Raw genomic sequence first — 16,844 nt, 5'->3', positions numbered from 1 at the left:
AACAGAGACATACAGGGGCCTTGGGGGAAGGTAAGCAGATGGAGCAAATTTTGCTTTTATGGTAACCAGGATACCAGTCACTCTTTGCTTGTTGCCTGAAAGACATGACTTGTTTACTAAGACACAAATGAGAAAAATAATCTGTCAAGAAGTAATTTTGGCCCTATGTTTTGCCATATTTGTTGGGCCAAAGCCATATATACACATGGATGCATCTCTCAGAAAGTGATATTTAAAATATTGCTGTCTTAGAAAGAGTAAACATTTGCAATAGTGGTAGTCCCAGTCCCTGGGATTGTTACTGAAGTAAGGTACTTTCTTCGCCTCTCAGAGTATTCAAAATATTTTAATTTCTATTTTGTTCTAGCATTTGTTTCTGACACATGTTAGATCAAATGTGGGCTCTGTCAGGACAACCTGTACCTCAATGTTAAGAAGGTAAAATCTGAGGAGTTGTGAGCGACGCACCAAAAACCCCTGCTTTATCTCTTACTCCTGATTAATTATATCATCTTCCTTTATCTTTTAAATTATATTTCCCTCTTGTTTTGATGATAAGACATGAGCATATTTCTTAAAAATAAATTTAATTTTTCTTTTTGATTTTAGGGGAAAATACTTCAAAAGACAGCGTGTTCCAAGCACGTTGTTGTTGTTATTGTTTTTTAATTACAATTTTAAGGTTGTAACTATTTTATATCAAAATTGAGAAGATAGCATAATTATTTCACAGTAAAGTATCCTTGTTTTCTTCTTTTGTTTATTAATAAAACATTCTTAGGGTGAAGATTCAGTTTATTACTTTGGGGACTATTAATATCTTCACAATATTGAGACTTCCAACACTTGAACATAGACTATTTTTTAACTTATTTATTCTTTATTTCAATAACTTTTGTGACTTTATATTTTAGCGTATTTTCAGGTTCACAGCAAAATTGAGAGGAAGATACAGAGATTTTCCATTTATCCCCACCCCCACTCATGCATAGCCTCCTCCACTATCAATATCACCCACCAAATTTATACAAATGTTACAACTGATGAACCTACAATGACACATCATAAACAACCAAAGTACACAGTTTACCTTAAGGTTTACTCTTGGTGTTGTACATTCCATGGATTTGGACAAATGCATAATGACATGTATCCATCTGTATTATACAAAGTAGTTTCACTGCCCTAAAAATCCTCTGTATTCTACCTATTCATCCCTCCCCTACCCTCGTCCCTGGCAATCACTGACCTTTATACTGTTCTCCACAGTTTTGCCTTTTCCAGAATGTCATACATTTGAAATCAAAGTATGTAGCTTTTTCCAGTTTGGTTTCGTTCACTTAGTAATATGCATTTAAGGTTTCTTCATGTCTTCTCATGACTTGCTATTTTTTTTTTAGCACTTAGTAATATTCCATTGTTTGGATGTACCACAATTTATTCATTTCCCTACTGAAGGACATCTTGATTACTTCCATATTTGGGGAATTGTTAATAAAGCTGCTATAAACATCCATGAGCAGGTTTTTGTATGGACATAAGTATTTAACTCCTTTGAGTAAATACCAAGGAGCATGATTGCTAGATTATGGTAAGAGTATTTTTAGTTTTATAAGAAATATCAAACTGTCTTCCAAAGTGACAATCCCATTTTACATTCCCACCAGTAGTGAATGAGAACTCCTGTTGCCCCACATCCCTACCAGTATTTGGTATTGTATTTTAGATTTTGCCAACTCTAAAGGGTGTCCAATGGTTTCTTATTTTTGTTTTAATTTGCATTTCCCTGATGACATATGATGAAGAACACCTCATCATGTGCTTATTTTCTATCTGTATATCTTCTTTGCAAGGTGTCAAAGTATTTGGCCCATTTTTTTTTATTGTTGAGTTATAGGGATTTCTTTGTATATTTTGGATAACAGTACTCTTTCTGATGTGCATTTTGCAAATATTTTCTCCCAATCCATGACCTATCTTCTCATTCTCTTGACATTGTTCACAGAGAAGAAGTTTTAAATTTCAATGAAGTCTGGTTTATCAATTATTTCTCATTAATCCTGTCTTTGATGTTGTATCTAAAAAGGCCCATGTACCGCAAAAAAAAAAAAAAAAAAAAAAAAAAACAGCAAACAAGCTGAAAAAAAATGAGCTGTGGACATAATCTTCACAAAAGATCAAATGCAAAGGACCAACTAATATGTGAAAAGATGTTAATATTGCCTAGTGGCAGAGGAATGCAAATTGAAATAAAAATGAAATAGCACTATGTAATAAACTATAACACATTGCAGGCTCAGTAGGGGTTAAAGGGCACTCTTTGCTGGTGGAGATGTGAGGTGTTATAGCATACCCAGAAAACAATTTGTTGACATCAGTTAAAATTAGAAAAATACATACACTTTACAAGTCTATTTCTGGGAATCAATCCCAAAGACATAAAGACATGTAAATTTCATGTTATGTACTCAAAAATGTTTACTGTAGCATTTTTGCAGTGGTTAAAAAATGGAAGCAGAGTGAGCCTAAACATAGGGGAATGGTTTAGAAACTATGGCACATTCACAAGTAGAATTTTATGCTGACACACAGAAAAATAAATTAGAGCTATGGCATTTGAAGTGTAGTACGTTTTATAAATTATTAAAGAATGAAAAGCAAACAGAATAAAAAGTGTGTATTTATACAGTTTTTAAACAGAGGTGGAAAACTTCTATATGTATACATATACATATATGTGTATAAGTTTGAATGTGACTATATAAACCCAGAGAAAGCTAAGAAAGATATATACTCTGTGATTAACATGGGTTACCTTGAGTGGAGAATAAGTAGGAGAAAATGTGGAAAGGATGGCAAACCAAAAAAAAAAAAAAAACAGGAAACAGATTGTATGATGTGATCCCATTCAGGTGTTCATGTAAAATGATGTCTGAATAAAAGAATATAGATAAATAAAAATGGTTCAAAAAACAACACTACATAGAAATTAAATTTACTCTCATTTGTTAAGAAAAAAATAAAATTTATCCCCAGAAATATTCTCTAGATTATTGGAGATAAAAATTCATCTGTTACTGTATTTTTTCCAACATGTAATTCTTTCCTTTTCTCATTCTGGTCTCATCTTTCAGGCCATGTTGGTTTTGAATCCTGGACCTCAACAAAGCAACAGGGAAGAATATAGGCTATGAGGAGTAACTAGCTTTATTCCATTAGGGAGTCACAGTATGCTGAGGCAAGGGAAACATGGTGGTTTTAGAGAGGCTGGAGGTTCTTGGTTCTCCAGGTCCTCCAAGTCCATGATGTCACTATTCCGATATTCTATGATGCTGAGATGATGTAATTTCCTGGTCAACATCCATTTCTCTGATGAGCAACCTGCTGCTGTAGTGAAGTCACTGAGTCAGTCTCTGAGTTATTTTTGAATAGTCTCTGCTCTACATCTATAAAAGGACAGGCATTCTTTCAGCACAGGGAAAGAAAGTCACTGAATTTCATTCTGAACCTTAAGGTCAAAAATCAAGAAATGTTTTTTAGATGTTGTGTTGTATGAGCTGTTTATATATGTTGAATATTAATCCCTTGTCAGTCATACCATTTGCAAACACTTTTTCCCCAACAACCCGATTTAAAAATGTGCAGAAGAACTAAATAGACATTTTTTCAAAGAAGACATTCAGATGGCCAACAGGCACATGAAAAGATGCTTGACATCACTAATCATCAGGGAAGTGCAAATCAAAACCACAAGAAGATATCACCTCACACCTGTCAGAATGGCTATCATCAAAAAGTCTACAGATAACAAACGCTGACAAGGATGTGCAGAAAAGGGAACCCTTGTACACTGTCTGTGGAACTGTAAATTGGCACAACCAATTACTGTGGAAACCAATATAAGGGTTTCTCAAAAAAACTAAAAATAGAACTACCATATGACCAAGCAATTCCACTCCTGAGTATACAGCCCAAAAAAACCAAAAACACTAATTTGAAAAGATAGATGCACCCTAATGTTCATAGCAGCATTATTTACAATTGCCAAGACATGAAAATAACTTGTGTTCATCAATAGATGAATGGATAAAGAAGATGTGTTACACACACACACACACAATATGGAATACTAAGCCATAAAAAAGAACAAAATTTTGCCATTTGTAGCAACATGGATGGACTTGGAGGGCATTATGCTAAGTGAAATAACTGAGACAGAGAAAGACAAATACTGTACAATATCACTTATATGTGGAATCTAAAAAATATAACAACAAAAAAGCAGACTCACAGAGAACAAACTAGTGGTTACCAGTGGGGGGGGAGGGGTAACATAAAGGTGGGGGAGTGGGAGATGCAACTATTAGGTGTATGATAGGCTCAAGGATATATTTTACAACATAGGGAATATAGCCAATATTTTGTAATAACTGTAAATGGTAAGTAACCTTTAAAAATTGTATAAAAATTAAAAATTTAAAAATCAAGAAATGAAATAATTGTCTTGACAACAGAGGACACTGTGGTGTTGGCATTCCTCTTTCTCTTGTACTTGCTTAATTTTAGCAACTACCTCTTACTGAAAGGCTTATTAGCACAGTGTCCATGGTCTCAGGCAATGGATCTTAAGAGTGGCAATTACATATGATGAGCAGTAACGACGGACAGACGGCTCACTTCATTGTGCGTCTTAGCACAATCACGAATGCTACATATCCTCACTTCCCTGATATTTGTTGCCTACAAATCAATCTCCCAGTTCCAATTTCAAAACCAATCATTTTTCTTTGAAAAAAAACAGAGACTGACTGCAAATAACCTGATTAAAGAGAGAAAACACATTTTTGGAAAAAAGGATAGTTCACAAAATAGAAGAGGAAGGGCAGCATAGCGATTACTATCTTTTCCCAAATCTTAACTAAATATCTAAATCTAAATACTTTGCATTTATCCAAAGTTCTGTTGCTTGAACCTCACCTTTGGTATTAGTGGTATTAATTACCATTCTTTGTAAGCAACTGAATCCAATAGCAAATATAATTATAGAAAGTATTTGCGAGCCTCATAGACTTAATGGAAGCAGCACTACAGTGATTGAGAGTGTGGACTTGATTCAAACTGCATGGGTTAAAATTCCAGCTCCACCATTTCCTTGCTATGAATTGCTGGACAGCATACAAACATCCTGTGTCTCATTTCCTCATCAGTAAAGGAAAGCTAACAATAAACCTATCTCATATATCTGTTGAGATAACTAAGTAGGATAATAAAAGGTACTATATTCGTTTTCTATTGCTGCCATAACAAATTACCACAAATTTAGTGGCTTCAAATGACACAAATACATTTTCTGATAGTTCTTAAGGTCAGAAATATGGGTGCACTCAACTGATTTTTTGCCCTGGGTCACACAAGGCCAAAGTCAAGTCAGTAGGTCTTACCTGGTGGATCGAGGAGAGACACCATTCAGGTTGTTGGCAGAATTCAGTTCCATGAATTCCATGGACTAAAGTTCCTATTTCTTTGCTGACTCTTGGCTGGGGGTTGTTTTCAGCTTCTAGAGGCCACCCACAATCTCTGGCTCATGGACCCACACCAGCAATGGTGGGTTGAGTCTTTCTCATGCTTATATCATCTCTGACCTTCCCTTTCTGCCTCATCATAACTGCCTACAGCTGGAAAAGTTTCCCTGCTTTTAAGGATTCATGTGATTAGATTGAGCCCACCTGGATAATCTATATTACTCGACCCCTTTTAAGGTCTATAACCTTATTCATCTGCCCAGCCCCTTTTGTCACATAACACATTCACAAGTTCCAGGGATTAGGAGATCATCTTCAGGAGGCCATCCTGTCTATCCCAGGAACTTAGCGCACTTTGTGACACGAGTTAAGAAATGTAACAAATTAGCTATTATTACCATCTCTATTAAAAATACGACCTCAGAAAGGACAATTGCCAGGGGAACAGGGTTTCGTGGTCTCTTTAGGCACTACGGTCAGATTGACTTTATTCTGAATGATGGGTTTTTTGTTGCTGTTGTTGTTGTTTCTTCCTGCTCAATATCTGAACTTCCTAGAGAAGGATTCTAAATAACCTCACTTGGGTCTTCGTTTCACACCTTGCCTCAATGCACTGTCGGGAGAAAGGGTAGAATGGTTAGTCTATCGTGGGTTATAGGATCACCTCACTTTATGGACGTGTAACTTTGAGAAAATCAGTCTTCCTGTGGACTTGAAGTGTAATTATATGAAGAAGCATGAAGAAGTAATAAGCAACAATAGCAATAGATGTCCACATAATATGAATAATAAATCAACATTTTAATAAAATGATCCCTTGAAAAAGAGGGTTATGTGATTCATTTCTCCTTTTCCAAATAAGACTGAACCTGAATCATCCTAAAATAAGAGTTTTCTGTCCTTTTCAGAAGTATTTCCGAGGAAATAAATGCCACTATGTTCCCTGTAATATCTGGCAGCATGGACAATCAAGAAACTCTCCTTAAAGTCCATTGTTTGATCATGTAGCACAATAGTTCAGCTCCTCTTTCATTATCATTTTGTGTACACTACAAGAGAGAATTAAAATATTTTCTAAACATTCTTCCCATAGCTGCCTTCACCTCTTTGTTCTGTAGGCTATAGAAGACGGGATTCAGCATGGGAGTAATCACACTGTACTGCAAGGAGAAGGTCATCTCCAGAGTGGAGCCTGAGGTTGGCAAGAAATAGCTGAGGAAACCTGAGCCATAGAACAAAATAATAGTAGTGAGGTGGAAAGAGCAGGTAGAGAAGGCCTTGCTTCTGCCTGAGGTGGAGCTGACGCTTTGGATAGTGCAGACAATGTGGTCATAGGAAGAAACAATCATAATGAAGGCTCCAAAGAGATGCAAGACAGAAGAGCAGAGCAGGAGTGTGAAACTGGTGGAGGTATCAAAGCAAGAAAGATGGAAGAAAGACAGCTCACAGCTGAAGTGGGGAATAGTTTGGTCCTCACAATAGTCTAAATTGACAGCCAGGAGGATGTTGATGAGAGCATCAGCAAAGGCCAGGCCCCAGGAGCCCCACATCAGCCCAATACAGAGCTGGTTGTTCATCACCTGGCCACAGAGCAGGGGGAGCTGATGGCTACATAGTGGTCATAGGCCATCACAGCCAGCAGACATGCCTCAGTGCCCCTGGTGGCAAACAAAGAAGGCCTGAGCCAGGCAGCTCTCTACAAAGATGGTTTTACTTTCAGAAAGTACATTTTCCAGCATCTTGGGGACTGTGACAGATGAGTGGCAAAGGTCCAGAAAGGAGTCATCTCAAAAAGAAGTACATGGGTATGTGGAGGTAAAAATCAGCCCTAATCATCAGCAGCATTAAGAAATTTCCCATCAGAGTGAGGAGGTAAATCAGAAGGAACAGCACGAAGAGTACAGGCTGAGTATGGGGGTCAACAGATAGTCCAAGGAGAATGAACTCACTGACAGCACTGTAGTTTTTCATTGCCATATAGAGAAGTGTTCTCTCTGGAAAACAAAAAAAGAAGATCCATCAAAAGTCCTTTAATGCCTCTCAGTTACCCCAGCACCTAGATCTTATTCTGCATAAATGTTTTTTCATTACTGTCTCACAATCCACATTCAGATATTTAAAAGCTCACTTCCTGGTCATCATCGTACCATTGATGTTTTAAATCAACTATATTACTATTTTTTATTATAATCTGTTTTTGAGCTAGAGTATTTTTATGTGGTTCAGAGTGATACATTTGAAAAGGAAAGTTTGCTGATATTAGAGAAATATGGAGAAAAAAATTTCACGAGTGAATTACTTGAGAAACAGAGCATTAAATCTAGATGAAAAGGACTTAGTTAGGAGCAGAGGCACTTTGTCTCTTCTATGTCAAGGAGGGAAGGTCAAGAGTACAAGAAGTTAAGGGAATTTACATTTGATTGCTTCCATTTGTTTTCCATAAAGTGTAAACGAATTCATTGGTTATGCATGTGTATGTCTGTGAGCATGCCCACATGCACACAAGAAATTATAAAAGCATGATAATGATAAAATTAAGTGTTCAGTCATGGGAAGAGAGGCCAAGGTGAAGTGTAAGAAACCATTAGGGGGTAGGAGGACAATATGACATGAAGGAATTTAGAGACTGAATGTGGAATTAGATTGCTTTGGAATTTTCTTGTTTTAAGTTTCTCTCGTTTTATTTAGTGGCATCATGTTATCATTTAATTTTAAAATACATTAATACAATTATAATAAATTTTTAAAAAACTGGTAGCCTAGATTATCATGCCCAGTGATATTTTAGGTGGGTTTTTGTAGGCAATGCTATGATTACAATGAGTCATAAGAAGCTGTTCCCAGTAATAGACCAATGCTCTGGGTAGATACACCATGCTCACCCTAAAACCAATATATCCAATAATATATGTAGTCACCGCACCTGTCTTAGCCATTCTAGCAGGTTTTAAGGTCCCACATGGTCATCTAAACTCTATCCTCACACTTTAAGGCTTGTGTATATATTCCCACACTACCTTGATATTCTAGACTTCACCTGAGTCTCAATATAACTATTCAATACTCTGGCCTCAATCTAGAGGCCCATCCTGGCCTTTGATGTTCTAATTCAACACTGGTTCATTTAGTTCATCATTGAAGACTCAGAAACCTATCCTTTTGTCCATTCATTGACTAAATAGCTAAGTTTCCAAGCCCAGGTGAGGAATAAAACCCAATTACCTGAATTCTCAGTGGTACACTGGTTTGTAGCACTTTCAGATCCAGTAAGTGATAAAACTGTTTAGCTTGTGAAGTCAATATTGAGAATACCATTGTAAGGAAGAAATAGAAAATCATATTGAAAGTTAACATTTATGATGGATTCAATACTAATAATGTAAAGTGATAAACTGTGGACAATATCTGGACATTTATTTACAGTAATTTGGCATCAGGACAAAGGAGATACTTTCTTAAATTCTTCCTCTTTCACTCTTGTGTATAGCAACATTGTTCATGGGGGCTCCCAGGGCTCATACTGAGATCACCCCAGAACAAAGCAACTTTGAAGGGAACTCAAGTAAGGGTTCACTGTAGCCAGGGATGAGGCTTGTTTTTGTATGATTTCAGAGCCAACACACACTGGCAAATCCTACCAAATATTTAAAGAAGAATTAATACCAATCCTTCTTAAACACTTCCAAATAATAGAAGAGGGAACACTTTCAAGTTCATTTTACGAGTCCAGCGTTACCCTGATTCCAAAGCCAAACAGAGGCACCACAAGAAAAGAAAATTATAGACCAAGATCCCTGATGAACATACACGTAAATATCCTCAACAAAATATTAGCAAATTGAATTCAACAGTACACTAAAAGGATTATTCACCATGGTCAAGTGGATTTATTCTTGGGATGCATGGATGGCTCAACACACACAAATCAATTCATCTGATATACCACATTAACAGAATGAAGGATGAAAACCACATGATAATTTCAATGGATGCAGAAAAAGCATTTGACAAAATTCAACATCATTTATGATAAAAAAATTCTCAGCAAAGTGTTGAGGGAACATACCTCAACATAATAAACACCATATATGACAAACCCACAGCTAATATCACACTCAGTGGTGAAAAATGGAAAATTATCCCTCTAAGATCAGAACAAGACAAGGATGCCCACTCTTGCCAATCTTACTCAATATAATATTAGAAGTCCTAGCCAGAGCAGTTAGGCAAGAAAAAGAAATAAAAGGCATCCAAATTGGAAAGGAAGGATTTAAATTGTCTCTATTGTTATATAATACAATGTTATATATAGAAAACCCTAAGTACAACAAAAAACTGTTAGAATTAATAAATGAATTCAGTAAAGTTGTAGGATATAAAATCAATATAGAAAAACATTATAATTCTATACACTAACAACTAGCTAGCTGAAAAAGAAATTAAGAAAACAATTCCATTTACAATAGCACCAAAAAGAATAAAATTAACCAAGGAGATTAAAGATCTTTATAGTAAAAACTCTGACTTTGATGAAGGAAACTTAAGAAGACACACATAAATGGAAAGATATTCTGTCTTCATGGATTGGAAGAAATAATATTTTTTAAATGTCCATGCTAACCAAAGTGATCTACAGAGTCAACACAATCCCTTTCAAAATACCAATGGCATTTTTCACAGAAACAGAAAAAACAATTCTAAAATCCATATGAAACCACAGAAATACCCTAAATAGCTGAAGCAATTTTGAGCAAGAAGAAAGCTGGATGCATCACACACCCCCATTTCAAAATATATTACAAAGTTAGAATAATAAAAACAGTACAGTACTGGCAGAAAAAACAAACATACACACAAACAGGACAGAATAGAGAGCCTAGAAATAAACTCATGCATGCAAAGTCAATCTCCAACAAGAGTGCCAAGAGTACGCAATGGAGAAAGGACAGTCTCTTCAATAAGTGGTATTGGTAAAACTATATATCCACATGAAAAACAATGAAATTGGATCCTTATCTTACACTGTACACAAAAATTAACGCAAAATGTGTTAGAAGTTTAAATGTAACCTGAAACTATAATACTAGTAGAAGAAAACACTGGGGAAACCTTATTATTGGTCTTGTCAATGTTTTCTTGAATATGACATCAAAGGCACAGGAAATAACAATAAAAATAGACTAAGTGAGACTATATCAAACTAAAAAGCTCTGCACAGCAAAGGAAACAATCAACAAAATGAAAAGGCAACCTAAGGAATGAGAGAAAATATTTGCAAACCATAGATCTGTTAAAGGGTTGATATCCAACATATATAGGGAACTGTTACAACTCATTAGCAAATCATTATCATCATCATCTGATTAAAAAATGAAAAAAGGATCTGAATTGACATTTTTCTAAAGAAGACATACAAATGGCGAATAGGTACACGAAAAGGTGTTCAACATCACTACTCATCAGTGAAATACAAATCTAAATCACAAGGAGATATCACCTCATACCAGTTAGGATGGCTATTATCAAAAAACAATAAGTAATTGTTGGTGAAGATGTGGAGAAAAGGGGAAACCTTGCATGCTGTTGGTAGGAATGTAAATCGGTAGTCACTTAGGAAAATAGTATGGAAGTTCCTCAAAATATTAAAAATACAACTACCACATAATCCAGCAATCATTTGGGTATATTTCCAAAGGAACTGAAATCTAGATCTTGAAGAGATATCTGTACAGATATCTGTACTTCCTCATTGCAACATTATTCACAGTAGCCAAGACATGGTAACAATCTAAGTGTCAATCAACAGATTAATGGATAAAGAAAATGCCATAAATACATAAAATATTATTCAGCCTTAAAAAAAGGAAATCCTGCCATTTGCAACAAAATGGATGAACCTGGAGGACTATATAGTTAGTGAAATAAGCCAGGCAAAGAAGGAAAAATACTACATGATACTGCTTATATGAGGAATCGAAAATAGCCAAACTCATAAAAGCAGAGAGTAGAATGGGGTTGTCAGAGTCTGGGAGGAAGGGGTAAGAGGGAGGTATTAGTCAAAAAGTATGAAGTTAATTATACAACATTAGTAAGTTCTAGAGATCTCCTGTACAGCATAGTGACTACAGTTAATAATGCTGTATTGTATACTTAAAAACTGGTTAAGAGGTTAGCCCTTAAGTGTTATTATCACAAACAAAAAATCGCAATAATAATAAAGAGGGTGGAGGAAAGTTTTGGTGGTGATGGATATGTTTATGCATTGATTGTTTTGATGGTTTAACAGATGTCCACTCATCTTCGAATTTATCAAGTCATACAAATTAAATATGTATAGCTTTTTCTTTGTCAATCAAACCTCAATAAAGTGCTTTTAAAATTATTTTAAATTTTTCACTTTTACTGTGGCAGAAATATCATCATTATTGATTTATTTCTTCAAAATCTATTTTAAAATTTAAAATAAACAGCTTTGGGAACATAACATAATAGGTTTGTTTCTAGATATTAAGAAACAAAGAGAAAATTAGTTGGCTCCTGCCTAAAGAAAAATTCCCTGAGAAGAGTTCATTTCAGAATTAGACAAAGGGTACCAAGCATAATATATAATCCATGTGTTGCTCAGAATGTAATAGTGAAAAACATGAATGAATAAATGACACTGCTTTTGGAATACAAGCCAATCTATGTAACCAAGACACAGGTTTTTAAATGGTCTGTATTAGCTTGAAGTCCCTTACTTTATGAGGGGCACTTGGCATTAGGGGGAAAGTATAAAGTGAGAGGTGCCAAAGACAACCATCACCTATTTTTTTTAAATGTGTCCTGATTTTGGTTTATGTGCTGCTCCTTGCTCAGTTAGATACCTCATATGCTCTGTGGTGGGATAAGGGAAGTGCTTTGTTAGGTTTTATTTTGCAAAGCTTTACTAAACAAACCTGGAAATCCACAGTATTAATACATAAGTTAGACTGCAGTAAAAATTACCTAGGATTGGGCTTCTCTGGTGGCGCAGTGGTTGAGAGTCTGCCTGCTAATGCAGGGGACACGGGTTCGAGCCCTGGTCTGGGAGGATCCCACATGCCGCGGAGCAACTAGGCCCGTGAGCCACAACTACTGAGCCTGCGTGTCTGGAGCCTGTGCTCCGCAACAAGAGAGGTCGCGATAGTGAGAGGCCCGCGCACCGCGATGAAGAGTGGCCCCCGCTTGCCACAACTAGAGAAAGCCCTCGCACAGAAACAAAGACCCAACGCAGCAAAAATAAATTAATTAATAAACTCCTACCCCCAACACCTTAAAAAAAAAGTTACCTAGGATTTATATACAAATCATAATGATTTCCACTGTGCAATCAATTGACAAGATTTTGAATAGTTCTCCACATGAGAACGAGCTGTATACGTCACACGGAAACTGAGATTACCATATGGAGTTTCCAGTTCCAGCTCTCCAGCAAGAGCAATAAATGACACAAAATTGCCAAACCTTGAGCTGCAATGAGCAAGAAAAAAAAGTGAGAGAGTGGCATGGACATATACACTACCAAACATAAAATAGATAGCTAGTGGGAAGCAGCCGCATAGCACAGGGAGATCAGCTCAGTGCTTTGTGACCACCTAGAGGGGTGGGATAGGGAGGGTGGGAGGGAGGGAGATGCAAGAGGAAAGAGATACGGGGACATATGTATATGTATAACTGATTCACTTTGTTATAAAGCAGAAACTGACACACCATTGTAAAGCAATTATACTCTAATAAAGATGTTTTAAAAAAAAGAATATGCCAGATGAAAGCAAGAAAAAAATTATACTAGCTCACATATGAACATCAACAGGAAAGTCCTAAGTTGAATATCGGCAAAAGTTAATTCAGTTTTTACCACTCTACCTAAGTAGGGTGATTTCAGGAATGTAACAATTCTTCAACACCAGAGCACCTGTTGATATAATTTATTATTTAAAAAAAAAACAATAAAAGCCATATGATTATTTCAATAAATTTTTTTATTCGACATGTATTTATTGCATGCTTATTATGTGATGGACACTACACATTAGTAAACAAAAGAGAAAAAGTCCTGATCCTCAATAGAAATAGTAAAAGCACTTGATAAAATTTCACACCAATTCTTAGGAAAATATTGTTAGAAGAGAACTCTTATAATAAGTTAAAGGTATTGATCAGAAACAGAACAGTCATCCTTAATGCTGAAATATTAGAAGCTTTCTTACTGATCCCAATAGAAAGATGCTTGTAGTAGAGGCCCTGGCCACTGCACTAATTATGCATAGTGCATAAAAATGAGATATACAAAAATTGCACAGAAAAAGAAAAAAAATTGTTTCCCTTTATGTAAGATAAAATAATTAAAATGTAATTTAAAAAATCCAACAGTATATATAAACAAGCCATTAGAACTAGGAAGATAGTTCGACAAGATACAAGTTCAACAAGATACAAGATCTGTATACAAAATACCACAGCATTCCTAGAAATAACCAAGTAGTAAATGTAATTGGATTGTTAATTCACAATAGAAACAAACAGTGGAAGGTATCTGATAATATATCTAACAAAATTTGTGTGTGACCTTTAGCAAAATAATTTTCACCAGTGGCAACAGCAGATCGGCCTTGGTGAATGAAAATGTTGTTGAACCTTGGCATAACCGCCACCTTGCCAGCCATGGCCACACTCTTTGTGAATCCATGGACCAGAACTAGGCTCACCAGGAAGGAAAAGACTGGCACTCACATAATAGGCTATTCTACTCACAGAATTATTTCAAACTGCTTTGGCCCTCTGGTGAGAATTCATCCTAGATATATCCTCTGTTTCTTGCTCATGATTCATACATTCAAAATATATTTATTGTGCAACAAGCATGTTTGAAACTACTTTAATATTCTTGAAAAAGTAGTGAAGATGCCAGAAAATGTCGTTGCTCTCTTTGAGCTTATATTCTCTACTCCTGCGGAGCGCAAAGTGAAGCGGAGAATGACAGTTGACAGTTTGTAAGTAAGTAAAAACTAAAAGGTAATTTCATAAAGAAATAATAATTAACTTTTGACCATGATAATTTTAATCCATATACCTCACCTAAGTCTGCTTCTCACTAGTGCTCTAATTGTGTTTCAAGATCTAAAGGGCCTTTGTTGAAAAGCCCTTTGGTTTCTTCCTGGTGTTTATCAAAGGCCCTGTACAGTACTTGGCTCTGTTGTTGATTTGCTCACATTCTGCCTTTTCTGCAGCACCACTAGAGCTCAGTGGCAGAGCTATTTGTCCAGCAGTGTGTACAAGCCAGGGAATCTTCTCTTGTTATGGGGCCCCCTCACAGCTGGAGATGGTGGGTCACTATGTAAATGGTTTGAAGAATGATAAACAAATGTTTTATTTGTAGTCTCTATTGGACACATGTAGGTCAAATAAACAATTTCAAATATCCTAAGAGAGTGAATGGTCCAGCATTGACCATGTGCTCACTCCTGTACCAGCCACTGTGCCAGGAAGAATGAGTGAATAATGAGAAGGGGAGGGGGAGGATTTGGGGACACTGTGGTTAACAGTCTCTCTGGGACCACATTGAACACATGGAGTTTAGTTACTGGAAGAATGGTAAAGATAGCCTAAGCAGGCAATAACAATGTCTACCATATTGTGTGTAATAAATTAAATATTTTTGCAAGAAAAATTGCTAGATAAAATGTTTATCTATCCACCTTCCTCTGATTAGGACTGAACTGGTATCATTTCAGAAAATAACTTCAACTTTTCTTAAGTATTTTCAAGAAAAGAGGTATGGCATCGTGCAGATCCTTATATCAGAGAATTCTCCTTAATATGCAGGCATTATTTATTGCAATTCTACCCAATTTCCTCATCATTCTGATTTTTTAATCTATGATTTGAAACACTAGAAACATTTTCTCAACATTTTTCTCACAGCTGCCTTCACCTCCTTGTTCTTCAGGCTGTAGATGAGAGGATTCAGCATGGGGGTGATCACACTATACTGCAGGGAGAAGATTAACTCTTGAGTGGATCCTGAATTTGGCATGAGATAGCGGAGTAAACCTGAGCCATAAAAGAAGCTCACTGCAGTGAGGTGGGAGGAACAGGTGGAGAAGGCCTTGCTTCTGCCTTTAGTTGAGCTGATGCTCAGGATGGTGAAAAAAATGCAAACATAGGAGAAAACTATCAAGAGGAAATTTCCAAAGAAATGCAGGAGGCTGGAGCAGAGCAAGGCAGTAAACCTTGCAGACGCATCGGAACAAGACAAAGGGTAGAGAGAGGGCAGCTCACAGCTGAAGTGGTGAATGTTTTGAGTCTCACAGAAGTCTACATTGAGAGCTACAAGGATATTGATGAGAGCATCCATAAAAGCCAAGCCCCATGAGCCCCACACCAGCCCCATACACAGCTTTCTGTTCATCATCTGGCCATACAGCAGAGGAGAACTGATGGCAACATAGCGGTCATAGGCCATGACAGCAAGTAGGCAGGATTCAGTGCCTCCGGTGGCAAACACAAAGAAGACCTGAGCCGTGCAGCCCTCTACTGAGATGGTTTTCTTCTCAGACAGGAGGTTCTCCAACAGCTTGGGCACAGTGACAGAAGAGTGGCAGAGATCCAGGAAGGACAATTGTCCCAGGAAAAAGTACAGGGGGTTGTGGAGCTGGGAATCCACCCTTATCGCCAGCAGCAGCATCAGGTTCCCCATAAGGGTCAGGATATAAATAACAAAGAACAGCACAAAGAGCAGAGCCTGGATTTGGGGGTCAGCAGACAGCCCGAGGAGGATGAACTCAGAGACAACACTGTGGTTTCTCATTGCCTTCAGTACTTTCTTTAGAATGCAAGAAAAAAATCAGGTGAAGTCTCTTCTGATGCCTAACAAATATCCAAGTGTTTTAACCCGCTCCATTCACAAAGTTTCATGCCTACTCAAAAATGTACGTTCAGCAACTATACTCCAATAAAGATGTTAAAAAAAAAATGTACGTTCTGAAATGATAAACTTCCCTAAGTCTCTAGATTTACCAAAACCTGTAATTTTTCTGTGGGATCCCAACACTAGATCAACTCCCTCTCCACCTTTACTGTTCTTTCTTTGATGTCTTAGAGTTTATTTTTTGTTGTTTTATTATTAAAGTGACTGGAGGACGTTTGTAAACTGTTGACAATAAACTAGTAGAGAGGGAGAAATTGCAGAAGCAATAAGAGGAAACTGCAGAAATGGTGTCTCTGAGAGCAGTTGGGTCTCAGAGCAGAAGCAGAGCATGGCCAAAGGCAGGAGAGAGTTTACTTCATCAAACATGCATG

At 36.7% G+C, this 16,844-nt stretch overlaps 1 protein-coding gene and 2 pseudogenes across 1 annotated transcript; all 3 read right to left on the bottom strand.

Annotated features, from left to right (window-relative positions):
- LOC132499534 (olfactory receptor 8S1-like) overlaps positions 1-5,503 on the bottom strand; it is a 38,761-nt pseudogene extending 33,258 nt beyond the window's left edge.
- A 1,068-nt stretch (positions 5,504-6,571) lies between these two features.
- LOC132499533 (olfactory receptor 8S1-like) lies at positions 6,572-7,499 on the bottom strand (annotated as a pseudogene).
- Positions 7,500-15,435: 7,936 nt separating this feature from the next.
- LOC132499035 (olfactory receptor 8S1-like) lies at positions 15,436-16,353 on the bottom strand. Its single transcript, XM_060113352.1, has one exon. It carries the CDS (start codon positions 16,351-16,353, stop codon positions 15,436-15,438), a length of 918 nt encoding a protein of 305 aa, XP_059969335.1.
- Positions 16,354-16,844: the final 491 nt, after the last annotated feature.

This window comes from Mesoplodon densirostris, chromosome 11, assembly GCF_025265405.1.
Source record: "Mesoplodon densirostris isolate mMesDen1 chromosome 11, mMesDen1 primary haplotype, whole genome shotgun sequence".
NCBI classification, from domain to species: Eukaryota; Metazoa; Chordata; class Mammalia; order Artiodactyla; family Ziphiidae; genus Mesoplodon; species Mesoplodon densirostris.
Note: the sequence above shows the minus strand (reverse complement) of the source record. Positions and strands in the feature narration are given on the sequence as shown.

Excerpts from the sequence above, each read along its gene's own strand:
- LOC132499035 (XM_060113352.1), bottom strand. The coding sequence starts at position 16,353 with ATGAGAAACCACAGTGTTGTCTCTGAGTTCATCCTCCTCGGGCTGTCT.